The sequence below is a fragment of the Zea mays genome, chromosome 1 (assembly GCF_902167145.1).
Source record: "Zea mays cultivar B73 chromosome 1, Zm-B73-REFERENCE-NAM-5.0, whole genome shotgun sequence".
Taxonomy (NCBI): domain Eukaryota; kingdom Viridiplantae; phylum Streptophyta; class Magnoliopsida; order Poales; family Poaceae; genus Zea; species Zea mays.
In genome coordinates this window covers 188,799,104-188,825,946 of record NC_050096.1, presented here as the reverse complement: position 1 = coordinate 188,825,946, position 26,843 = coordinate 188,799,104, and the positions used below count along the sequence as shown (strand labels likewise).

The 26,843-nt window shown below is 46.1% G+C and overlaps 2 protein-coding genes across 2 annotated transcripts; one reads left to right on the top strand and one right to left on the bottom strand.

The window, feature by feature from the left end:
- Positions 1-5,657: 5,657 nt before the first annotated feature.
- LOC100279477 (uncharacterized) lies at positions 5,658-7,280 on the top strand. The gene has a single exon (NM_001364617.1). The coding sequence runs from the start codon at positions 6,923-6,925 to the stop codon at positions 7,070-7,072; it is 150 nt and encodes a 49-aa protein (NP_001351546.1). The 5' UTR covers positions 5,658-6,922; the 3' UTR covers positions 7,073-7,280.
- Positions 7,281-13,858: 6,578 nt separating this feature from the next.
- Positions 13,859-26,221, bottom strand: LOC103641566 (calcium-transporting ATPase 2, plasma membrane-type). Its single transcript, XM_008664911.3, has 5 exons — positions 23,327-26,221; positions 23,086-23,244; positions 15,016-15,187; positions 14,585-14,889; positions 13,859-14,422 (listed from the first exon to the last, which is right to left on the bottom strand). The coding sequence occupies exons 1-5, from the start codon at positions 25,514-25,516 to the stop codon at positions 14,180-14,182; spliced, it is 3,069 nt and encodes a 1,022-aa protein (XP_008663133.1). The 5' UTR covers positions 25,517-26,221; the 3' UTR covers positions 13,859-14,179.
- Between the last annotated feature and the right edge of the window lie 622 nt (positions 26,222-26,843).

Below are 26,843 nucleotides of genomic sequence, written 5' to 3'. Positions count from 1 at the left end.
AATAACATGTCCTTCAATAGGACTTAGGGGATAATATAGTTGCAATAGTACATATTCTAAATATGACACATCGCTCGAGGCGTTCATCTATTGCAACATCTATGATGGTGTAACAAAAGTCCATCAAAGATCGTAATCCATCAGGGATTTTTCATCGATCAAATACATCGTTATAGTCTGTCATTCTGGCACAATAGGGATATTTTGCCAGTAACACCTAAACCTTATAGGTTTCTGCCATCAGGGCTTTAGAGGATACCGTAATTCCACATCTAGTGGAAATTACCATGAGTAAAAACTCATGGAATGCACATGTGCTTATTCGGTGAACTTCAAGTCCTTTGGTACCTCATCTTATTCCTTTTCGGGTCTGTATGGGTCTTTATCCCTTTATAGGGATTATCAAACTTTGGTGTTTAACACAGACTTTATTTCTTCTGGAAAGGTTCCATTAAGGAACTATAATCTCATCTAGGAGATATTCTCTCTACATAGGAGAGTGTTCATTCGTCAGAAATGTATTATTCGGTACGAGATTTATATGTTGCATATTTATAATTCAAAGATATGTGTCCTCCTAGGATCTCATGATGGATCTTCAGAATCCTATTAACTGCATATTTTAATTCATGCCATTTGTCAGATATATTACACAGTGTAACAGTGTTTATTCAACACATATGTGGGGTGGGTCTCTCACAAGACCATTTGAACCATCGCATTCACCACACATTATTTCAACAGTGCCCATAAATGTCCGAACTTCAAGCTCGCGACTTTCATTTTGCGATTATTGGTTCAGCCTCGATTGCATTTATCAATGACCCGATAAGAGAGCTTCAAGCACTCATGCCTAGGACTTTGTTTTGGATCCCTTTGCAATCTAAAGAGGCAAGATAGGTGTCGACATATTTGTCTCCCACATTTAATAATGATCTCCGTCATTTCCCAAAATGAAAGATTCATTGTTCCGTATTCCCGGCACAATGATATTGCGCGCATTGCTAGGAATTTCATCATCAAGATGAACCTCTTTGTGAGGCAAATCACCATCAAGGTGAATTAATCGAAGGAGAGTTATCACAGACCACGTGAATCTGCAATTAGAACATATGCTTTGACTAATGCTGATGGATCATATTCGCAGGCGTCCCCGAGAATAGATCAAATACCAATAAGTCAAATGTGGATATGATATTAATCCCGGGTATATCCACATCTACATCAGGTAGAAGCATTCAAACCAATATGGTTACTCCTCAACGATTTCTGGCAAACTCCATATACACAGGAGTACACTCCGAACGACGGGTTCAGTTTGGCTTTTGTGCGTTTAATAGAATTTGAGGCATTACACTATATGGGCATTCCTCCCCCTAATGCCGAGATGTTCTAAAAGCATACAGATAAAATCTCCAACCACAATCATCTAGTTTGTGGCCAATGTATGCTATTGTGGTGATTTATTTGGGAAATCTTACGCACATTACAAATAGGGGTTTTATGCAGTGAGCTTTGGACTTAGATTGATGTAGTGGCATGAATACTACATATTTGTCCTTCAACGTGAAGGATTAGTCTCAACTTTCAGCAAGACACACAACAACAAGTCGCTTTGTGGTTACAATTCTGCAAACTTACTGTTATTATCACCAAATATACAGTCCATCATCAGGATTTAGACTGATACGCGCAACAATATGTTAGCCATAAAAACAAAATACTTTAGGGCTCATGCACACCATTTGTCGTTTGGAGCAAGTAGTTGACTTCAGATCAACAAGGACAATGACCATCAGGTCTAGTGCTCACAAGAACATTCATTGGTTGCATTGTGCTTTCAAGCACATAGGAGAATTTACGCATATATAATGGTGGTAAAGTGCACGGCATCAGGCTAATGCTGCCAAGCAGAGATTTTTATATGCAGAGATGTATAGTCCAGCTCGTTTTTATCATTGCCCATGGGTTACCCAATTACTCATACCATTCTGAAATTGGGTATCGATTTATTCAACATTTTTAGGTATTATAATTTTGAGAGAGAACTTATAACAACAATCAAATATTTGTTGTGTAAGCTGTCAACAGGGCAAACTTTTCTTCTCATATTACACACCAATTTGTTCTATAAAGCATTATTTCGATCTCTTCATTGTTCAGCAAAAAAAGAGAAACTTTGGAATAGAACATACAAGGCCAAGAATTCGTTTTATCTGGGGAAAACCACCTGATTGCTAAGCTTTCGATTAAGCAAATGGTGATAACTGCTTGGCAAGACCGAAAGAAATACCAATATCCGTCTGGGACTAGTCTTCAACAACAGATAATACTGATCTCATACGAAGTAGTCATCAAGACAATGGAGAATACATCTGGTCTCCATAAGATCTTCATATTTCTATCACAAATTACCATCACCAATAGCTTAGTGGTCAAGAATTATGGATCTTCCGGCGCCAAGGACCAATGACATACTAATGCCCAATTTCACTTCAAGCTCTGTGGTAATATGGGATTTCATGGCTATTTTCTACTCTTCTTACTCCTGGTAGATCGGAGATATATTACGGTAAGCATTTCAAAGGGTGGAATTCAATATAGTTCTGCTACATAAACTCCAAGTATATGCCCATTTAGGACTGACCTTTCCATTTAGCTTAAAGTTATACCATACCAATCAAAGGACCATGCCAAGTCAATTTAGTGACTATAAGTATTTATAATTCTGAGAGATGTATGCAACACAAGCATAGATGTCCTAGACAGGACGAGTAAAGTGGTTCGACGGGAACACACAATGGTTTTTTTTCACACCAACATAGTGAAATTTTTCTCAGAATAACCTCTCGGTATACTCACAACTTCGTGTTGCTGGCGATTACATGTCCTTTTATCTCATAGTTTGCTTCATGTCATTTAGCGACAAAGAGAGTAATGTGCTAACATCTGGTTGAGCAATGTATGGTTGAGATTTATAGTCTTAAATCATTTGGTAAGGCCTTTTGCTTACTAATAGAATCCCAATTTGTGATGTTTTCTGTGCCAAAAAGGCTTTCATGCATTAATATTGAATTTCTTCAGGTTACTTGGGGTAAAACTTTATGCACGAGGAGAGAGCAAAGATTTAACTTATCTGTGTTTCTGTGTTTCTGTGTTTCATTGTATTTCGATTTAATTTCCCAGATTTCCAAGCACTATAGAGCTTGATACAGCTGTTATGGCCACTTGGCAATATAAATAAATATATGATGTCACACAACACAATCAAATAAAATATATAGACAACCAAAATTGTTTACGAAGGTTGTGTATAATGTGACTTTAGGGGGCTTGAACAACCCACCACAATCCACGCGAGTACAAGTTCTAGCGTATCTGGCGTCAACGCGTGTGTGGCCATCTGGGCTACGACAACACAACAAGCTTTCGTAACAAGCGCAACAGGCGCAATTGTGACTCAATAGTCGGGGTACATGACAAGTCCATAAAACATGCGCAATAGGCACAATTGTGGCTCGATGATCACAACAGACAAACAATGCCTACAGGGCGTGCGAAAAATATGTGACTCGATGATGGCGGTCCGACTCAACGAGAGTGGTCCGATTAAGCGAGAGTGCGACATAGCAATCAAATGACGCAGCCAAGTTCGTACGACACAAATACTGCGTCTTGTTGCCAGGGCGCAGCCAGTGGTGCTCAGCCAATGTCATAACTCGATCGATTAATAACGTAGTCTGATCGACGTGTCTGAGTACCCACTATACAATTTAATCGCTCGACGTGAGTCCAAAAGCTCAACACATCATAAATATTTAGAGCGATTCACGTATACACCATATAGTCTTTACATGTATTTTAATAATTTTCTGCTAAATATCTACTACGAGAAATAAAGCAGAAATATAATACTAGAATTAAAGCATAAGCAGATCAGGTGTATGAAAGACATTTTCTCATATTCAAGCATACATTTTTCTACTAATTATTTACTGCGGGAAATAATTGATTAAGGTAGAAACTGCAATGTAAAACAAATTTTTATTCTATTTGTTATATTCAGCAGGAAAATAGAATAAAATAGTATGGCACATGTATATAAATTAAAATATGTATAAATTCAACCGCAATTAATAAAAAAAATTGTAAAGCACATTAAGATCCTATTTTTTTCTCTCCTTCCACGAATCTGTTTCTGCGCGCACAATACATCTAATCCACTTTTTCGTTTTCTATTGAGCCGCCATTTTCAGATCGTATTGCATGCAGATGCAGCCATGCAGTGGACGCATACAACTGCTTTGACCGTGACCTATAATGGGGCAATAAATATGCATGGTTCAACTGCTTTCTCCGCCGCTACAGGACATCATGCAACCGTTTCTTTTTTTTGTTTTTCTCAGCCGCACGCTTAGTCAAAGAAATGGGGCCCACTTTTTTTACTCGGCAATCAAGGCCCCTGTTTGTTTCAGCTTTTCGTAGCTTCTGGCCACCAAAAGCTGCTGCGGACTGCCAAACACTCAGCTTTTCAGTCAGCTTCTATAAAATTCGTTTGGGTAAAAACCATTCAAAATCAACATAAACATATAATCGGTTGTGTCGTCGCAATAGTAGTAATCCATCACTTTATAGATCGTGAGTCCTATGGACAACTTTATCTTCCTCTGCACGTAATCCTAATAATACGCAGATTCTCTACACAGCCAAATTTTTCCCACAGCTAGATTCTCGAAAAAGCTGGTCAGAAAAAAGCTGAACCAAACAGGCTCAAGGAGCACTGCATGCACGCATGCATCTGCTGCACTCACTTTTCCAGCATATTTTTCTCCGCGAACATAGATCGGAAAGTAAATAACACATCCAATCTCAAATTTCATACCACTAGATTACGTAAAGGAATCGAGGGCTATCGCGTAGGACAGTTCGGCTAGGCCAGGACCTGCCGGCTTGACGATGAGTTGACGCAGATCTGATCCCACAGTAACGTCGAGGTAGAGCGTGCTGATAACGTGTTGAGAATTACGTCACCACGGATCACCAGATCCGCTCCCTTTCCTCCCGTCAGCAGTAGAGGCGCGAGAAGCTATAAAGAACTCGTCTCCCTTCCCAGAAGCACGATAGAGTAACACACGAGACACATGATATAGGGTTGGACCTCTGACCTCTTTCTCTTCTCTATTCCATATGAGGGGTACAAGTTCTATATATAGAGACGTGATCGACCTCAGGAGCATATTCGGTATTTGCCCACATAACCCTTTATCAGGGTTTCTCAACATCATGTTCTATCACACACGGATCTGAGAACGACGGTTTCCCTGCACCGCAGCCCGTGCATCTCCACACTCCACAGGCCACCGGTTGTGATGCCACCACCACGAGACGAGGGCACGACGGACCGCGTGCGCCATGCCGTCGCCATCGCGCATAGGCCATCGGCCGGACGGAGTGGCCTGTGGGCCCCCGGAGCTTGGAGGTTAAGGCTTCCGTGGGCCGTGGCCTGAGCCGCGCGTGGTGCGGTGCACGGTGGGCCAGGGCCTGCTAACGCTGTCTTGGGCTTTGCCGCTTCTTGGTTCCCATGGTGGTCTCTGGTCTCTGGTCTGGAATGGTTACTGTGCGTGATATATAAACGCGCGGCACATGTACGCAGGCACAGAAAATCCTGGCTCGTGCGATGCGACCTCTTGGCTCTCGCTAGGTTGTATGTGTGTGTGTGTTTAAAAGCCTAATCTACCGCACCAGCGGCCTCTAGTGTCTCCTCCTCCTCTATCCCTCGCAAAGCAAACACACACGCGCTTTCTCGGTGCCACCACCAGCAGCACCCCGTCTCCGTCCCGGCCCCCGACGCCCGGCGGGACATGAAGAAAGACGAGGAGGGCGCCAATGCCACCGTCGCCGGCGACGGCGACGCACGACGACGTTCCGCGCTCCCCGTCCGCCTGCTGCCGCTCCGGTGACGGTGACCCCTACCTAGCTCTCTCCTTCGTCCTCGCCTTCTGAGTCGCCGTCCTTCTTGCCTCTATGGAGCGAGCTCGCCGTCGCCGTTACCGTCGTCGTGGTGCAGACCAGCGGCTCAGCGGATTGAGGGGAGCCCTGGCGGCGGAGAAGGCGTCGTACGTGTCCTGGTGATGGGTGCGGATTTGGCATGCGGGAAAGCCAGGCATCGTTTTTTTTTAATTTCCCCCCTCGGTGGTGATTGTTGCTAGCTGTTGCTGCTTTTGTTGTCAGTTTTAGCCCCCTTTTTTCACCTTCTCTCTTCTTTTTGACCCCCCCTCCCAACTACTTTGTAGTTTTGCCAATCACGGTTCTACTAAGAACATATCGGTTATCGGAGAGCGAAATGTTCGTGCGGATTCTGCTCTTTATCTCTCTCCCTCTCTCTATGTATAAAGCTGGCTACCATGCTTTGGCAACACGCGCGACTTAACTGCAGCTGTGCAATGCTACAGCCTACAGCAGCTCAATTAACTAACTAGTCCAATACGAAATAGGAGTACCTTTCTCTCATCATTCTTCTTTTTTACATGATGCAAGCAAACAATGTCCTTCGGTGATGATTATTACCTTCTGAAACCATGAATCCTGCCTGCCTTTTGTTTGTTTGTGTTTCAACTGTGTGTCTAATAGTGCAATGCAGTTACTGTTTACTGCAGCTACTGTGCATGTAAAGCGTGGCATAATAATGTAATCCCCGGTAGATTTTCAGCGCTAAGCATTTCTCGTGCAGATAAGATAGAGCAGCAGCAGCCCGCAGCTGATCCTTACCGCTGCGGCTGTGTATCAATTAGGCCTCGCCGGCTGCACTAGCCATGATGAATCCCATGGAGAAGAGAGGAGAAGAGAAGAGAAGCTAGCCACAAAAGGGATGAGGTGACAGATGAGGGGGAGAGCCAGACAGACAACCTAACTGGCGAACCCTATGCAGTCAGATGCCCCTGCCTCTGACCAGGCAAAAACTTCAGCGGTCCCCAACGATGCAGCAAAATGGCATTCAGAGGCAGTAGTGATCGGCGAAACCAGACGGGCCCTCTGCGTGCTGTATTTTGTGTTGCACACAGGATGGGCATAGCTTGGTTCTATGATTGAGCTGTCATTGGTGATATGGGAAGCAGCGGGTTCTAAGAACTACTCGTGTACTGCCTGATATTATTGTTGTTTGTTCTGGGATGTGCTGCGGGCGTGCCTGATAAATGGGCGATGGCATGCATACAGTTGTTCTCAATCTTGTGACCTTGTTAAGAACCACATGATAATGCGCATGTATGTATGTACTCCAAGCATACAGTCTTTTTTTTAGACTCTTGATTTAAAATACGTATAAATATACTATCGATATTTATATCTCTAAACAAATCTGTTATATAAAAATATATTTCTATGTCATTTAACGATACTTGTTACACATAAGAAATGTTAGTTAAATATGTGACTCGTCTAATAATTGTGAGAGGCGCATTTATTAATTTTGGAAGTGAGGTCCTTAGGCTGTCCGCAGTGATGACTCTAAAGCATACGCTATCGCCGTATGCAGTAAATGAAACGCTGCAGTGGCGCACGCTACGAGCGACGGTAAATATAGGGTGGGCTTCAGAAACGCTATTTGCAGGGTATACAAGGCTCCAACTGCAAACGTACGGGCACATGCAAAGGGCACAGCTGGTGCAGTACGAGCACATGCAAAGGGCGCAGCTAGCGCAATAGATCTGCACAGCAAACGGAGTAAAGTGAAAGAAAATAATATAATATATGATAGTTGATATAGAGTTGATATATAGAGTAAATATGACCGCAGAAGATTGTGATATAGAGTAGATAATATTGCTGAATAAGATAGAATATTTCTTTTGGAGTACGAATTTAGGGTAGCATGAGTGCGGATAGCCTTATGCCGTATCACATCATATCCACACATCAATGTCCCAATGACAAGTTGACAACAGCAGTGTGTTCGTAGTTCCCTTTTTCCTGTTGGTACTTCGCTATACTGTAATGTAGGTAGGTTCTTTTTTGACCAGCCAGGTGATATCAGGTCACTTCACTTGCCTTAATTAGCTAAATCAAGAACTTCTTTAAGTAGATCTGTTAAATGTGAGTACTCTAAACCCTATATTCCACATCGAATCTAATTATATATACATCTGTTAAATGTGAGCACTTTTCTACACGGATCTGATCATATTTTAACCAAGTCTCTTAACCCAACACTGTTCTTTAAAAAAAATTAATGCGGTCGTCTTTCCTTCGAGTTCTTCGACGTACGGATCGGAGCAAGTGCATGCCAGTAATAACACGGCTCGGGATTCGCGCACTCCTCCGACCAAGTTTGAAGAAGACCCCGTAGTACGTAGCAGGAGTATGCAGCAGCACAAAACGTGGATCACAGCATTAACTAGTAATTAAGGGCGTCGCGCCCTGTCTCGATCGCCTTTGTTTAGTCGACTAGCTGCATGCCTAGCTTGTTCTTTGACTTTAGGGATCTGTGATGCTACTGACAGCACTGCCGCAGGAAAAACTGGCGTCGTCGTCCTAGCTAGGGGATGAGACCCCTCCCTCGTCCCCTTAGACTGTGTTCAGCGGTATCCTCTAAATTTCTCCCCCTATATCCCACTTACATGCCACATCAGCGTTCTCTTTCCCCCTATATTTCCACCCTATACAGCGGTTCCCCCTAAATCCTTCCTCTATACCCCACTATAATCATAAAATATCATTTTTCATACCTATTCACCATCTGTTATTATTTTTTTCCAACTAAAAAACATTGTCGCACACGTAAACCGAGGGCAGGGGGCTCACTGCCGCACCCCCACACTTGTTGTCTTCCTGTAGCGTACACTATAACTGTAGCGTGTAGAGGGGGCACCGTTGTAGGGATTTCACCCCCCTAAACGGCTACAGGGGTAGGGTAGAGGGAGCTCGGCGGGAAACGTTGAAGCTAGTCTTATCCGTCGAACTCCAAGGAAAAACTAGCATATCAGAACCAATTGATCTTCCTCTTTGGATCAGTGTGGCCTGCATCTGTCTGCAAGTTTGACTAAGTCATATATTTGGTTTGTAGCCACAGTTGTGACAAGAATTTTCTACTGTTGTATATGTTCTCACTCGTCAATGACTTATAAATGTGTGGCAATATTTCCTTAGACGTGGCAAACTGTGGTGCAAAAATTAAGTGTGTAACCTTAAGCAAGTGTGACATAAATTACGTGGCATCTTAGGTATAGAACCAAACAAACAACCCCAAAATAATGTCTTCTACCGTACGAGGTACTACCCAATTTATATATGTCCATCCTTTTTGGTGGTTAACCTTAATTGCAAGGATTAGACCGAACTAGACTATTCCTTTTCTGTGAAGAAACTTAATTTGGTTGGAAGAGAGATCTGCATGTCAACACTGTAGCTGATCAAAAGTTGATGATCGATGGGTTTGAGCAGAGAGCACGCACATTGACTTCCTGCCGACCACACCAACATGCATCCGGCTTTGGTGCGTGGTGGTAGGTAGTAGCACTTGTTCTTTTTCCGTTCATTGATTCATTCATCATCCGCGTCATGCATGCTGTCGCTGGCCGTGAGTGAGCGTGACAAGCGACCTCGCTTTCGCGCCAGTGCAGATCGATGCTGCTGAAAAAAGCCTTGAGAGCAGGCAAGGCAAGCGCGGGAAAAGGTCGTCTTTTACAGAGAGCTGCTGCTTTCGCAAGCGGCCAGGTAACAGTCATTTGACTGACTGAACGAATGAATGAAAGATAAGAGCAGCCGACAGTGCAAACCCACACATGCATATATAAGACGTCTACATGCATTAATTAGCAGCAAAGTAAAATACGACGAACCTAAGCTGTAGAGCTTTCAGAAAGATTAAACAAGTAGATTCTACGCTTTTCATTTGTAAAGGAGGAGTTGTCTCAAGGGTTTTTAGGTGCATATATAGTATCTAAAAGTTAGAACAATTAATCACACGGATACTGTACCTAAGTGGCACAGCACAGAATCTCCAGTCGAGACTCGATATGATTGATGGGTACGCCGGTACGTGGTCCACTGGTCCTGCCAAACATTTGACTCTCGAATCATGCAACCGCAATGCAATATGCCTTGGAAAGCTAGGAACAGAAAGTACTGTGGCTACTACACCCGATCGATCTCGCGCGATCGGCCTGGGATCGAGAAGCCTGCTGGGACTGAACTGGAGTGGAGGCTGGAGATCGACCGGATACCGGAGAGAGATCCCTACGCACTCCGACTCCGGGCTGCTCACGCTTGTCGTCCGTCCGGCCGATCCCCTGACGGCGATGGGACGCCGGACTCCAGCAGCAGCAAGCGGGCGGCGGATCGGAGAAGGGCTGGGCAACATGTATATTCCCGCCGGTGACAAGAGCAAGAGTTCGTGGCTGGCTGGCCACATACAGCACCACCCCGGCCCCAACACCGGCGCCGCTGTCGTCTCGTCTGCAGTTGAACCGCCTGTCTTGGCTAGCTATTTTGCTAGCTGCAGGACCGCGGACGACAGGCTTGTCCTGACCCTGTTCAGGTAGAGCCAACACGCGGCATTAATGTTTTTGGGGTGTATCTGCCAGTAGCATTTTTTTTGTATGGTTGTGCTGCAAAATCAGTGGTAATTACTTCTCCAGCTGATCGTTTTTTTCCCCTGCCGCGACTTGATGGCCAAATTAATAGGGCTGCAGGCAGAGCTGAGCTTGATGCGCCAGCCGAGGGCCGGGTAAAACTCGGACTCCCACAAGGCCACAGGCCGCCCTGACCACCCCGACCGATCGAACCGCGCGCCCGGCGGTGGTCACACACCATGCACGTGCCACGGCGACGGCGGCAAACGACGCAGTCGACAGCCTACACGGCGACGCGTCACTGGCAGCCGGGCAGGCACACGTACGTGTACGGCGCCGCGGCCATGCGCGCGATCCCCGTCCCTGGCCTGCCCGATTCATCAATTCGCGCCAGGGGGCGGGGGCGGGGCGGGGCTTGCTTGGAGAGACGTGCGTGCATTGCATTGCATGCATCATGCATGGCTCTCTCGCCTCGCGCGCGCGAGCTGCCTGCACGCACTGCAGCAGCGCGGCCGGCCTCGGGCAGAGCAGCGCGCGCGGCTGGCCCTGGCCTCGTTCGATGCATATGCATGGCATGGACGCCGGGCCGCCGGGGGCAGCTCCTGCTTTGCTTGCAGCAGCGGGCGGGCGGCCTCGGGCAGAGCAGCGAGCGTTTGTTTGGATCGGAGGCTTTTCATTTCTCGTCAGAGGAATCCAAAGGAGTTTCTCAGACCCTGTCTGTTTGTTCGGATGAATGAATTAGCCTAACCTTGTTTGGAATTGGATCAGCCGGCTAGAACCAACCAACCATGGACGGATGGACGACGAGATGCGGTCCGGATGTCCTGTCCTGTCCTGCCCGCCAGCGTCTGCAGTAAAAGGCGCGGTGTCCCTCGGAGGAGCAGCGGCCTGCGGCTGGCCTCACGAGCCAGGGGGGCTGCTGGCATCAGCAATGGCGATGGTAGTAGTGGCAGTGGCAGTCGATGTGACCCATCGATGGCATGATTACACACGTAGTGCCTTGAGTTTTGTCCCGGCGCGCGCGGCGAGGCCGCCGAGGGCGTGGCGCCGTCCGCCCGCCGTGCGCTTGGGGCCGCACCGCCACAGGCCACCGGCAGCATGCGGCTGGGCTCCTGGCCGCTGGCGATCAGTGGCGACCAGGAGTCCAGGACCTGCCTGCTCTGCTCCTGGGCCCGGCACCCTGGTGGCCTGACTGGTCTTGGTCTTGCAGGAAAGAGAGAGAGAGAGAGAGAGAGAGGACCATTCGGTTGATTGATTGATTGCCGAGCTCTCGGCGCAGGAAATATGCTCCGGCAGTGCGTGCAGCCAGCGTGTCGGCTGGGTTAGTGGTCACCGTTCAAACAAACCGGAGAAACACATCCTGACGAAATTATGGGAGAGAGAAGAATTTTGTTGGCGTGCCACGATTTCTAAACCGCTCTCGAGAGCATGTAGAGTGCACAAGCTCCACAGAGGACCACTCGTTTGTTCTTCATTGTTCAAACAAGGCTCCACGTAATAAATAAATAAATCTATCTATTTCTACGACAGTAACAACGGCACGTAGGAGTAGGAGATAGCTACCCTGCCTCAGCAATGCTGCTGGCCTGCTGGGCCATTGCGGCCATGCCATGCTGCTGCTGCTGGCCACAGTGACTTGGGCCTTGGACACCTTGGATTGCTGGGTCGTTGCCCCGCTGTAGGCCTGCCACGGCTCGCTGCACGGCTGCAGGTTGGCTGGTGTACGTACTGTCGTACTCCATGCTCCAACACCTCGACTTAGAGCAACTCCAATAGTTATGTAAATTTTAGCTCTCTAAATCACAGATTTAAGAAGTTGCTAAATGACTTTTGGAGTAAAAAAATGTGAGTTCTCCAATAGTTCTCTAAATATAGGTTGTAATTTGTTTTGTATTTATCCACATAAAAAATAAGTCACAAAAACTATATAATGCAGTCAACATTTTTGTTTAGGGAGTTGTTAAATGGTTGCCAAATGTAGAGAGAAAATGAGGTTAGATGACAAGTTGTTAAATTTAGAAAGTTCATTTAGAGAACTGTTGGAGAATAGTTTTCATGTTAACTACCTAAATTATTGATTTAGGAAGTCTTTTAGAGAACCACCGGAGTTGCTCTTAGCTCATAGAACCTAAAGTTTTATCACTACATTTTTAGCTAAATTTTAACATCTAGAGAATCCAAATCGTTGGAGGTCTTCTCTATCTGTTTTCAATAAAATAAGGTAAAATTATATGCAAATGCAGGATTTGAAACTTAGTTATTGTCTCTATATCCACACTCATCTAGCCAACATAACACATATTTTTATGTGTTATATTATATACTAAAGCATAATATAATATTTTTTATAAAAAATAAGAGAAAAAATCGAACTGTATCGGGTCTAGCCCATCATGCCACAACGAAGGTCTAGCCTTGACATGATGATTATGCTTGGCCGACATGAGTCCAGTGAACAAGATGTCAATTCATGCTCGGGCCGGTCTAAACCATGTCGGCCACGGGCTGCTTAGGAGGCCCAGCCTATTTGGACATATAATACACGTACATAAGTGATGCATGTGTAGACTGATAGTGGCGTAATCAAAATGCCATCGCAGCAGAGCTGTCAAGTCACCGATTAAGATACATAGGCCTTCGGTTTCGTAAATTAGAATTAGTTAGGTTCAATCCAAAATTGTAATTGTTTGTTTGAGGGGATGAGTGCCGCACAGACACCTGTCATAGCGTCGCCGCCGCCACCGCCTGTGAGATTTGAAGTCACAGGAACTCAGGTATCGTTTGTTTCACGGAATGTAACGTAAATGGTAATGGTAACGATTCACACTCGAATACCGGCGGTAACAAATTTGAATAAGGCGGTATTCATTTGTAGTGTGGTATCGATTACAGTTGGACTTAAAAAATATGATTTTTTAACGTTATCGGTTACCCATTACGTTACCAATATGTGAACCAAATGACATCTCAAGTAGGACTTTGCCACCACTATTCTCACAAACATTCGAGACTTTTGGGTGTTCATTGTAAAGGTTTAGAATATGTATGAATAATTATCCAATTTAAATAAAAGTTACCCTAAACTCTGAACCGTAGCAATGCACGACCTTAAATCTTAAATCCAACCTATGAAAACCGTATTCCATAATCTCTCTTAAACTTATCATCTCATTTTAAATAAAAGTTACCTAGAGAGCCCATACGGAAATGTGGCTTATTCGTGCCTCCTCTTATAAATCTAACACAAACTATGCTCACCGATCCGTTACTAGAAATTACAACACTATATATATCTCAAGACACAGGAACCCTTTGTAGAATAACAAATGAATAAAACCTGTTCTGTTCTTAAAAAAAATCAGTACATCTGTAATAAACATTTCAAGCCAACAGTTACTACTTCCAAATGAAGAACGTCTGGGAACAAAAAAAAAACTGAAACTGAAACTTTCAAAGCTACAAGATTCTACCCAACACTTTTCAGAATCGAGCCGATCGCCATGGCGGCTCGACCTCCAGAGAAGTCTAGATCATAAGCGAGGAAGATGTCTGTATGACGAGGGCAAGCAACAACGGCCAAAACTGCCTGGCTGCCTCCACTGAAGGCCGGCCTACTCCACCGGCACCATCTTCACCGCCACGGCGATAGGCATGCCTACGAACCCGATGGCGACGCAGGCGACCCACTGCGCGAGGCTGAGAGGGGTCGTGTTGGCGAAGCTACCGAGGCACTGCACGATCACGAACTGGAACACGACGGTGCTGCCGAGGACCATGACGAACACGTTGTTGTCCAGGATGCCTCGGAACACGTTCACCCTCTCCATCTCCCTCGAGTTCACCTCGTTGAAAACCTGCACGCACGGCCGAGAAGGAAGTCAGTCAGCGCAGCTAGCTTCACATGGTAAAAAGGAAAAGAAAAAAAAAACATCTAACGAAATATTCAGCATCCGCAGACATCTGAGATGTCCAGTAACCATACTTTGCCAGGCTATTGTCACAGGTAGTTTAGTTACCTGGCAGAACACGAAGCAGTTGAAGATGACCGTGTTCAGGACCAGGTCGGCGTCGGCGGCGCCCTCGTCGATCCAGAAGAGCCGTTTCCCCCTAGACTGCAGGTACCAGATGACGAGGAACTGGTAGAGGGCCTGCCCCATGATGTTCCTCCACATGGTGTTGCTGATGAAGTTGCCTTTCCTTCCGACGGGAGTCCTCTTCATGAGCTCGTCGTTGGGGGGCTCCGTGGCCAACGCCAGAGCTCCCAGCGTGTCCATGATCATGTTCACCCAGAGCAGCTGCACCGCAGTCAGGGGCGCGCTCCCTGATGAATCGACAAGCACATTTTATGAGTTTGTTTACGGGCTCCAGTCAATGTCTATTATTTCAGATTCAGACTGGAATCAGTCACCTACAGATGAACGCAGCAGCGTGAGGTTTTTTTTTTTACCTATCAGGCAAGCTGAAGAGAAGTTGACGATGAGCGCAACGACGTTGACTGTCAGCTGGAACTGCACAAATTTCTGGATGTTGATGTACACCGACCGGCCCCATTTGGCGACAGTCACTATGGTGGAGAAGTTGTCGTCGAGAATGATCACGTCGGCGCTCTCTTTCGCCACCTTCAAACAAACATTATTAGAAACGATAAGGTGCACCTTCAAATAAACAAAACATTAGAAAAATGAAATATATTATGAATCTAGATGTTATGACCGGCATCATCAGCTATAACTATAAGAGACGTCAAGATCAGAATCAAGAGGTTTAAGGGCCAAGTTATGATTAGATAAGGAAATAGCTATCAGAAGCTATTAGATAGGAGTTAGTTAGATAGGATAAGATAAGAAGCTATTAGATATGAGTTCGATAAGATAAGAGGAGAGACTATAAAACAACTCTGTACACCTCCATTTGCAATCAAGCAGAAACAACTTATTTGTTGTCGGCTTTCCTCACGGAGCTAGGAGCCCTTAGCTGCCACCCTCATCTCCCTCCTCCCGCTTGAGCCCTAATCTAACAGCACCGTGAGTATTGTAGCACCCTCTGTTCTCTTGCTCTCCTTCAGTCAAGCTCAGCCACGGCGCCCTGGCGCCATGATCATCGTCGGTCCCCTGCGTCTTACCCCTAGCCTATACCACATTCCCGGTAGGATCCACAATCCTATCACTAGAAATACTGAAATGTCTTATAAATTTGGGACAGAACTAAAGATGTCAAATGGGTAAATATCCATCCGTTATTACTATCTCATACACATACCCATGACAAAAAAAACCTTGTCGGGTCACCTATATCCACTAGTGGATGTGGATTTACCGACATACCCATAACTATGTGGGTATGGGTCACTCATACCCACAAAGATTAAATATCTATCAAATAATACATTATACAAACATCAAGTATATCCATCTAAATACAATTACATAATTTCCAGCATCATTCAATCATCCATTCAATAACACCATAGGTAATTGGATAAAGTAACAACACTCGATAATGTCACATAACACATTACATGTTCTATTACATTGTTATTATCAAATAGTTCTTAAGTCATCTATGACATTATCGTCCGAAAGGTTGTTAAATAGTAAAAATATATGGATGACAGAAGCCCAAGTTCACGCTATTACATTGGACATTTTATACCGTGGATTAAAGAGTATAGGTGAGGGCAAAACGTTCTAATACCCGTTTATCCATTGGATGAAGGTTTTTGTCTAATAAAAAATCCATGAATAAAATATTTAGCCTATATATATATCTTAATGGAGATTCTCTCTCTGCGAATGAGCTAATGCTTTTTTTTCGATCACTAATCAAGTCCGGAGAGCTGGGGATGGCTCGTCTCTCTCCCCTTCCCTCTCCCGTGCGGCCCCCTCTCATTCATCCCTCCCGTTCGTTGATCTCCATTGGCGGGAAGCGGTCTTCTCCCCTTCTCCGAAAAGGCTGTAAGCCCAGGGAGGTACAGGACTGGGCCGCCCCGTGCGTGGGTCGATGGCGCGGCTGGACCTCTGGTGTTGAGATTCACAAGGCCAAGCGTGGAAATCTTACGGGGACTGTTGGCAGACCGGTTGGCTTGGCCTTATCCCCATCTCGCGTAGGTAACACGCCCCCTTTCCCATCGCCTCTCTTCTCTCCCTCTAGGTCGGCTTCGCTGAAATCCCCGCTAGGGTTTCCAGATGACCTAGTTGGAGCTCGCCCCCTTCCTCACCTCGCTGCTTTCTTGTCCGTGCTTTGGCGGCTGCCTACCAAGGCGAGATCTAGTTTTTGCGGGGGGTGGAGATCGGTCTCTTTTCGTTCTCCTTCCTCTCCTGATCCGTGGCCGAGAGTAGGGATTGGTTCCCAAATCCCTAACAGCTTGGCTACAATGGATTCAAAGGGGAAAAACGCGAAATGGGATCGCCAAATCCCTAAGCCGCAGAGGCAAAACTCGCCTCCGTGGGGAAGGCATCGTAATCTCAGCTGGCGTCTGCGACCTCCCCATTTGAAGCCCGAGACCAAGCAAGAGGGGCAGACATCTTCTGCAGGCGATGGTGGTGATCCAGGTAACATGAATCATCCGACTCCTGTTATTCCTATGGATCTGGATCTTGGTCGTCGTGTTTTTTGCCAGAAATGTGGGGATGAAGGTCATCATGCTAGAGAGTGTTTCAAGCCTCTTTGGTGTGAGATTTGCAGGAAGGAAACGCATGTTACGGCTAAATGTGTTTGGCCTAAGCAGAGTAAACCGACTATGCCTATTGTGGGAATGGCAGCTGATGGTTTAGGTTTCTATGCTTCTCAGTTTGCTAAAAATGCTGCCAAGAAACCTAGAAAAAGCTTTTTAGGTTTGGTTAAAGTCATTGAGGGAGAGGTTAGATGTGAGGACTTGGAAAAGGATTTTAGTTTTCATTTTCCCTGGGGTAGAATCTGGAAGGCAACCAAGTGTCCATCTGGCTTTTTAATGCAGTTTCCTTCTCAGGAACGTTTAGATGAGGTTGTTAACTTTCCTGAATTGAAAATGAAAATTTCTGGGGTGAAAATCAGTGTTATTCCTTGGTCTTCTCAAGCCAAAGCCAAATCCAGACTTCACACCACTTGGGTAGTCGCTGAAAATGTTCCTGAAGAACTTCTAAACTACCAAGCCATCTGTGAACTTGGCTCAACAATTGGGGCTGTTGAGGAAATTGATCTGAACTCTCTGGAATCTAAGGATATGGTCAGATTTAAAGTTCATGTCAAAAGCATTGACATGATACCAGAAATTATAGAAGTGGGAGTTAAACCTTACCTGTACGACATATTCTTTAAAGTTGAGAATATTGATGCAGAAGGATGGAATGATGAATCTATTAATTTGGGAAAAAGAGCTTCTGTTGATGTGCAGATGTCTGGGAAAAATGTAATGGAGAAAAGTGGAAAGAGAGCTAAGAATGAGGATACTGGGTCAGATGGAAATGATATGGATACTGATTTCCATACTGGGTCGACTTCTAGGATGACTGGGAGTTTGATGAAATCTGATAAATCTGGCAATTTACCAGAGATGATAAAGGAATCAGATGAAAATGAAAAAGCTGAAGGTGATGTGGATTTTGATGAAAGTGAAGATGACTTACTAAGTTCTCAGGAACTTGATGTCTTAGTCAAAGACATGGGTGTGGATATTGCTAATTCTCAGGAGGATAAGACTTCTGAAAAAGAGGACACAGACAAACAGGATATGAACATTGACGAAAAAAGCAAGAAGAACAAAGGAAAAAATGCTGATCTGATGGAAGGCACCAGGAAGAGCACCAGACTGGAGGCAACTGAAGACTTAAAGATTACTGAAAAAGCTATCTCAAGGGCGGCGGCAAAAGATGCCTTCCTAAACAAAGGTATGTCCTCCAATCCCTTTTCTGTTTTGAACACTAGTGATAATATTTTGGTTGAGATGGCTGATATGCTTAATGTTAGTTTAGGAAAGAATGATGAGGAGATTTTTTTGAATCTTAATGACATTAAAATGATTGAGATAGAAAGATATATTGATTGTAAATCTGACATTGTTCCTGATGATGCTTTAAACATAATTGATACTGAAAATGAATTGGAAATTTCTGATTCTATAGATAAAATGGTTCAGGAGGTATTAGATAGTGAATCTGATAAAGAAAAACTTTTGGTGCACAATAAGAAAGAGGACATGAAAAAAGAGAAAAAGTATTCTCTGAGAAATAAAAAGAAAAATAATTCTCCTAAAGTTAGGTGCACACCTAATAAGAGGAGAATTAGAAAAGTCAGAGAATCTGCAGACTTATTGGTTCCATAATGATTGGAGTTGTATGGAATTGTCAGGGTTTGGTTAAACCGGGGAAGTTTGAGTTTCTGAGGGAACTCATTACAAAACATAAAGTGGATTTTTTTGGTCTTCAAGAAACCAAAAGAAAAAAATTCGATCAAAGTTGGTTTGAGGCTCTAAATCCTCAAAGAAATTTTTTTTGGATTTCTTCCCCTCCCAGGGGCAGGTCTGGTGGTCTATTAGTTGGCATAAACTCTGATATCTTTGACATCATTAATCAGGAAATTAGGGAGTTTATGATTATTTGTTCAATTCACCACAAATCAAAAAATGTTACTTTCAATTTTGTTAACGTTTATGGTGCGGCCCAATTGGAAAATAAAGATAAATTCCTCAGTGAGCTCTCCTCTGTTTGTTCTAATTGCAAAGGCCCGACTATTTTTGGTGGTGATTTTAATATCATTAGAACAATTGAAGAGAAAAACAAACCTGGGATTTTAAATCATTGGAGTACTCTCTTCAATTCTATTATTGAAATTTATGGTCTTATAGAGCTTGAGCTTACTGATAGGCTCTATACTTGGTCGAATAATAGGAGTAATCCTACTTTTGAGAAACTTGACAGATTTTTGGTTAACCCTGAATGGGATTTGATGTTTCACAATGCAACAGTTAGAGGTCTTGATAGATCTCTTTCTGATCATGTGCCACTTTTGCTTCAAACTGAAGAAAAAAAAAAGATGACTCATGAGTTTAGATATGAACTCAGTTGGAAGTTTAGACCAAATTTCAGAGACATTGTGGTTGATAGCTGGACTCTTCCAGTTAAAAGCAGAAAAAACATTGACATCTGGAAAGAAAAAGTCAAAAGACTTAAAAAAACTTTGAAGGGTTGGAATATTAATGAAGAAGGAAAAAATAGGAGGAAAATTAATATTCTGAAAAGAGAAATAAATAGACTGGACATTAAAAATGAATTAGAAACTCTTTCTGCGGAGGAGAAGGAAGAAAAAATGGATTATGATTTTCAACTGAAAAATCTTTGTCTCGAAGAAGAAACCAAAATGAAACAAATTGCTAGAGAGAAAAATATCATTGCTGGTGATGAAAATACTAAATATTTTCATCTTAAAGCTAATGGCAATAAGAGACGTTTGAAAATTCATGCTCTCTATGATAATGGGAGACTTGTTGAAGATGAAGAGGAAATTAATAAGATAGCTACTGACTATTATAAAAATCTTTTCGGCCCTTCAATGATCTCAACTATTCATATGAATAATATGAATATGAGGAAGCTTAATGAGGATGACAGAAAACTCCTTACTGCTCCCTTTAGCTATCAAGAAATTTTTAAGGTTGTCACTGATCTTAAACATAACAGTGCCCCAGGTCCTGACGGTCTTCCTGCAGAATTTTTTCAGGATTTCTGGGATCTTATTAAAAAAGATATTTGGAATATGTGTGATGATTTCAGCAAAGGAAAGTTGGATATTGAAAGGCTTAACTATGGCTTGATTACATTAATTCCTAAAGTGGATAATGCTATGGAAATGAAAAAATTTAGGCCTATTTGTCTTTTAAACGTTTGTTATAAAATCATCACTAAATCTCTGAATAACAGGCTTTCTACTTGTATCAACAAGGTTATTAGTGAGAATCAGTATGGTTTTATTAAAGGGAAGTATATTTTGGATTGTGTTGTAGCTTTACATGAAATCATTCATGAAGTAAAAAAGAAAAAACAGAATGGGATTATTCTCAAAATTGATTTTGAGAAGGCCTATGACAAAGTTAATTGGCAATTCTTGTATTGCATGCTCCATCAAAAAGGCTTTGGAGATAAATGGGGTGATTGGGTGATGAAGACAGTGAAAGGAGGAAAAGTTGCTATTAGAACTAATGGCATGACTGGTCCTTACTTTCCCACTCATAAAGGGGTTAGACAGGGTGACCCCTTTTCCCCCTTACTTTTTAACATTGCAGCGGATGGTCTTGCGTGCCTTATTGAAAAAGCACAAGAAATGAAACTGATTACTGGTTTGGTTCCTCACATTATAAACAATGGATGTGCTTATCTTCAATATGCTGACGATACAATTCTTTTGATTCAGGATAACCTTGAATATGCTAGGAATTTGAAGTTTATCCTAATTTTGTTTGAAAAAATGTCTGGCCTTAAAATTAATTTTCATAAGAGTGAGGTTTATTGTTTTGGCAATGCTAACAATAATAAAGAGGCTTATGCTGAGATTTTTACATGCCCAATTAAAAAACTCCCCATCTGTTACCTTGGCGTTCCTATTGATCATAAAACACTGAGTAAAACTCAATGGGCTAACACGGAAGAGAAATTTGAAAAAAAATTGGGAGTTTGGCAAGGAAGATATCTGAGTCTTGGGGGAAGATTGACTCTAATTAATAGTAGTCTGTCTAATATCCCTCTCTACATGCTTTCTCTCTATCTGGCTCCTTCTGCTGTTTTGAAGAAAATGGATACTTTCAGAAAGAGGTTTTTGTGGTGTGGGGGAAACAATATAAAAAAATACCACTTGGTGAAGTGGGATACAGTCTGCACTGAGAAAAATAAGGGGGGTTTTGGGATTCTAAATCTAAGATGGATGAATATCAGTTTGTTGACCAAATGGTTATGGAAACTTGAGATGGAAGAAGGTCTGTGGCAAACAATTGTTAGGAAAAAATATATGAAAGGCAAACCATTATGTGTGTTAAAAAAAAACAAGGAGACTCTCAGTTTTGGCGAGGCCTCATGGATTGTAAGCAAGAATATTGTAAAAACAGAAAAATGAAAATTGGAAATGGTGTCTCTACTAGTTTTTGGTTGGATAAGTGGTGTGGTGATGAGCCTTTATCCATGAGATACAAAAGACTTTTTGAATTATCTCTTAATAAAGAGATAAATGTGAATTGGGCCATAAGAGACAACTGTAACTCCTTAATCTTTAGAAGAAGATTATTTGGAGATGGGGTCAATCTGTTGGATGATTTGAAAAATAACTGTGCAGATTTCTGTCTTATAGACAGAAATGATAAACCATGCTGGTTGCTTGATAAGAAAGGATTTTCAGTGAAATCATCCTATAGAAACTTTAAAGTAAATTTAAATAGGGATCCTTATTGGTTCATCTGGAAGGCAAAAATACCTCAGAGAATTAAAGTTTTCCTCTGGTTGGTCATAAATGATAAAATCCTATCCAAGGAAAATTTGAGGAAAAAAAAATGGCAAGGGAACGTTAATTGTGAGTGGTGTGGTTGTCTTGAAACAACCAGCCATATCTTTTATAATTGCCAGGTTGCATCTTTTTCTTGGAAAATTATTCAGATGTCCTGTCCGTCTCTTACACTTCCCAAAAGTGCTAAGGATATGTTTGGGAGTTGGTTATGTAAATTCAAAGGGCATGAAAAAAATCTGATCACTGTGGGTTGCAGTGCAGTTCTCTGGTCGCTGTGGAAGCATAGAAATGATTTCTGTTTCAACAACATTTCCTCTTTAAATGCTGTTAACCCTGTGTTTATGTGCTGCTCTTGGTTGGATGCTTGGGCGATTCTTCAGAAAGAAACTTCAAGAAAGATGCTGCTGGAAGGAAGCTCCCTGCTCAGAAGAATGGTTAAGGAGGTCTTCAACAGGAATTTTGGTTGGGCGCCGATGGATAAAAGACTGTGCAACTAACGTTTGAGCGCGATGTCTGTTTGTTTTAGATGTGTGGCTTGCCTGGCTCTCAGAAGCCCTTTTGGTTTTAGGGTTTGTGTTTTCACAATGTGTTGCTTATGTCTGGTCGCTGGGGCTTTGTTTGTGGTCGGCCTTGCCAAAAACTGGTTGGTAGTGGTCGTAGTGGCTGTGCGGTATGGCTTTCTGTGCCAAAAACTGTAGTGATCCTCCTTAGGCCTGGTTGGTTTGTTTCTGCCCTTTTAGTTCTATGAGCTAAGTGGTGTAATAAGTAGTTTTTCTGTTTGAATGTTGTTAAAACTGTGGTCCTATTTCTTAATGAAATAGGGGGGGAATCCCCTTTCTGTTAAAAAAAAATATATCTTAATGGAGTAAATACCCATTGGGTATGTTGCTAGACAGAACAGAAGAAGTAGCTAGGTGCTACACTGGCGTCAGAGAAAAGCAGCACCTACATTGTTAGTCTGATACTCTGATGTACACTTAATACTGACCACAGTTATATGTAAGAGCAATTCCAATGTCTAATGTCGTCATTAGGAACACGAAGTAGATAGTACCTCAGTGCCAGCAATGCCCATCGCAAGCCCAATGTCGGCTTCGTGTAGCGCAGGAGCATCGTTTGTGCCATCGCCGGTGACCGCAACAACTTCATCAAATGTTGTTCGTAGGTGCTTCACCAAAGTGTGCTTGTCGAGCGGCGAAGATCTCGCCATTACCTGAATCGCAGCGTGAAATCGATCAAAGGAGCTCCAGAAATGCAGACGATTTATCTACATCTTTCAACGCTAACCCACCCACCTGTATTTTGGGTATCAGATCTTGCAGTTCCTCCTCACTCTTGACTCTGAAATCTGGGCCTTCGATGGCTACGCCGCCTTCAGTCAGGATGCCGCACTCCCGCGCGATCGCCTTGGCCGTGTTGATGTTGTCGCCCGTGACCATCCTGACGGTGATGCCAGCGGACCTGCAGATCGCCACCGACTCCTTGACGCCGGGACGGACGGGATCCTTGATCCCCACGACGCCGATGCACGTGTACCCGTCCGTCGGGATCTGGTCGCTCGGGGAGAACCCGTCGCCGACGTCGACGTAGGCGAGGCACAGCGTCCGGAGCGCCTCGTTGGCGAAGCTGTCGATGGTGGCCCTCAGGTGGTCCGCGGTGGCGCCGTCGAGGGCGGCGACGTTGCCGTGCTCGTCCAGGTACCTGGCGCAGGACGCCAGGACGATCTCCGACGCGCCCTTGCAGTGCGCCCGCAGCGCGCCGCCGGGGAGCTGGATGACCACCCCCATCCTCTTCTTTGCCGAGTTGAAGGGCTCCACCTTGAGCAGGGTGCTCGCCTTGCGCACCGTCGCGAAGTCGCCGCCAAGGGCGAGCCCGAACTCCAGGATGGCGGCCTCGGTCGGCGTGCCCAGGATCTCGCGCCTGCTGTCCTGGTTCAGCACGACGTCGCCGCCGGTGTTGTTGAAGATGGACTGCAGGAGCATCGCCACGACGGACGCCGGCAGGTCGGAGGGCAGCGTCTTGGTCTCCGCGGAGCTGTTCACGTCCTTCACCTTGCCGCAGATGCAGGCCTTCACGACGGTCATGTGGTTGGTGGTCAGCGTGCCGGTCTTGTCGCTGCAGATGGTGGTGGCGGAGCCCATGGTCTCGCAGGCCGCGAGGTGCCGCACGAGCGCCTTGTCGTTCATCATCTTCTTCATTGCGAACGCCAGGCTGAGCGTCACGGCCAGTGGCAGGCCCTCGGGGACGGCCACGACGACGATCGTGACGGCGATGGCGAAGACCTCCAGCAGCTCCAGCGCGTCGTCGCCGGTCCAGCTGAAGTAGGAGCCGTCGGCGAGCTTGCGCCAGAACAGGCCCTGCGTGAGCACCGCGAACGTGACCACGGCGAAGGCGAGGCCGATCTTGCCGATGATGGTGGCCACGCCGTTGAGCTTGACCTGCAGCGGCGTCTCGTCGTCGCCGCCCTCGCTGAGCGTGGCCATGAGCTTGCCCCACTGCGTCCGCATGCCGACGGTGGTGACCAGCATCTTGCACGCGCCGTCCTGCACCTTGGTCCCCGACAGCAGGAACGGGTTCTCGGCGCTCACCGCGACGGGTTCGCTCTCTCCGGTGAGGCTGGACTCGTTGATGAGCAGGGAGAAGCCCGACACGAAGAGCCCGTCGGCGGGCACCTGGTCGCCGATGGCGAGGTGCACGATGTCGCCCGCGAGGAGGTCGTAGATGGAGAGCTTCTGGCGGTACCCGCTCCGCGTGACCTGCACTGTGATCTTCTTCTTCTCCTTGTCGAGGTCCTTGAACTGCAGCGACTGGCGGTAGTCGCTGGTGGCGGTGACGAAGACGACGAGCAGGATGCTGGCGACGATGCCGAGCCCGTCGTGCGCGCCGTGGGGCCACCCCTCGGTGGCGATGCCGACGACGAGGGAGACGAGCGCGCAGGCGGCCAGGATCATGAGCGTCATGTCCTGGAGCGCCTCCCAGACGAAGACCCAGAAGCTGCGGGGCTCCGCCTCGGCGAAGCGGTTGACGCCGAAGAGCTCCTGCCGGGCCGCCATCAGCTTGCTACCGTCGAGGCCGTCGGACGCCGAGGTGGACAGCCTGGACAGGAGGCCGTCCACGCCGCCGTGGGACTTGAGCTTCTTCACGTCGTGGCTCTCCACGATGAAGCTCAGCTCCTCGGCGCAGATGCCGAAGCCGGCCGCCTTGACGTCGGCGGGCACGGCGTAGTCGCCCTGCGGCGGCAGGCCGTGGATGAACTGGAGCGCGGCCTTGGAGACGAGCACGGCGACCCGCAGCTTCTCCTGGTTGGATCGCTTCATGGCGGCGGCCTCGGAGCGCTTGCCCAGGTTGGCGGTGAAGCGGAACCGCCTGGTGGGGTTCTTGACGACGCCGACGACGCTCCGCCATCGCCCCAGCGCCTCGTCCGACGAGTGCTTCGCCTTGACGCCCCCGAAGTTCTCGTTCAGGTAGCTCTCCATCTTGTCCATCTTTACCCACCCTACCTACACCCTCGCTCACACCCTGAGTCCCTGACCCCGATGGATGATCTCTCGATCGACCGCTCTCCTCAGCCCAGCTGCGTCATTTCGCCGAGCTGCTCGACCCCCGATGCTATGGCGATGGCGATGGGCCGGTCAGGTCAGGACAGGACATGCGCGATCGAGAGGAGAAGAGCACAAGACGAGGCGTGGTGGCTTGTTCAGGATCCGCACAAGACGGGCAGCAGGAGAGTGATGGAGGGAAGCCCGTCGACGGAGCGACCGCCACCTCCTCCTCCACTCTCGGAGATCTGCCGGAATTTGTGGGCTGCCACTACTCAAAACTAAACCCCTGAAACGCCGGAGATCGATGCAGATGCAGTCTACGGGTGTCTCTACATGTCACGGCAAAAAGAACACACGCACAAACAAGAATGCAACATGAACATGTGCATGTTTTCTTGCCAAGAAAAACAGCTAACAATCCTGCAGGACGTGTCACGTACTCACGTCCGGTCCTCCACTCATCATATTGCAGAACCTGCCACTGGCATGAACTCTCTCTCTTCTTGGTTTGTTCACGTCACGTCCTGCTTGGCTCACCGTCACTGCTCCACTCATCGTCGTCGTCGGAGTGGCCTCTCGCCGGGATGATGAACACGTCGGACTCGTCGGGGGACCTGAAGCTCACCCTCCGGGACACGCTGTGCAGGCCCCGGAGCGACGCCCGGCTGACGACGGACACGGACGCGCTCTCGTTGACGCCCGGCGCGGAGTAGCCGCCGCCGCTCCCGGTCCCGGAGTCCGCTCCCTCCTCGTCCGAGAAGAAGTCGGCCAGGTTCACCGGGCACACCTTCGGGGAGCTGCGCCGCGACGGCGTCGCAGCCTCCGCCGCCGTCTCCCAGCTCGGCGGCGGGTACAGCATCTCCTCCAGGGTGAGCTGCCTCGCGTCGGCTCCGGCCGCCGCCGCCGCCAGGGCCACCCTCTCGCCGCTCTGGCCTTGGTCCTGCAGGTGCAGGCAGCTCGGCACCATCCTGTCCCAGATCACCTTGAGATGGCAGGAGTAACAGCACATCTTTTCTTCTTCCTCTCTTTGTGCACCGGTCTTACTCTTCCGGATTGGAGAAGACGCTTGCTCTTGGTTGCTGCGGTGACATGTTCGTTCGTATATATGGATCAACCTTGGAAACTAAGATGACTGTGCTGTATAAATTTTGTTACGGCATGGCCTTGGACAGGTCGTGGTGATTATAGCGAGGATCAAAAAAGGGACAAACGTACAAACATGCCGCATAGGAGGCCATTCGCTTGGAATGGCCGCGCGCGTCACTTAGCT

Bases quoted from the DNA above. Each gene is read 5' to 3' on its own strand.
- LOC100279477 (NM_001364617.1), top strand. From the start codon at position 6,923: ATGCAGTCAGATGCCCCTGCCTCTGACCAGGCAAAAACTTCAGCGGTC.
- LOC103641566 (XM_008664911.3), bottom strand. From the start codon at position 25,516: ATGGACAAGATGGAGAGCTACCTGAACGAGAACTTCGGGGGCGTCAAG. The intron at 23,245-23,326 runs GTGGGTGGGTTA...GCTGCGATTCAG, and splicing joins ATCTGATACCCAAAATACAG to GTAATGGCGAGATCTTCGCC. The intron at 14,890-15,015 runs GTAAAAAAAAAA...TCGATTCATCAG, and splicing joins CTCTTCAGCTTGCCTGATAG to GGAGCGCGCCCCTGACTGCG.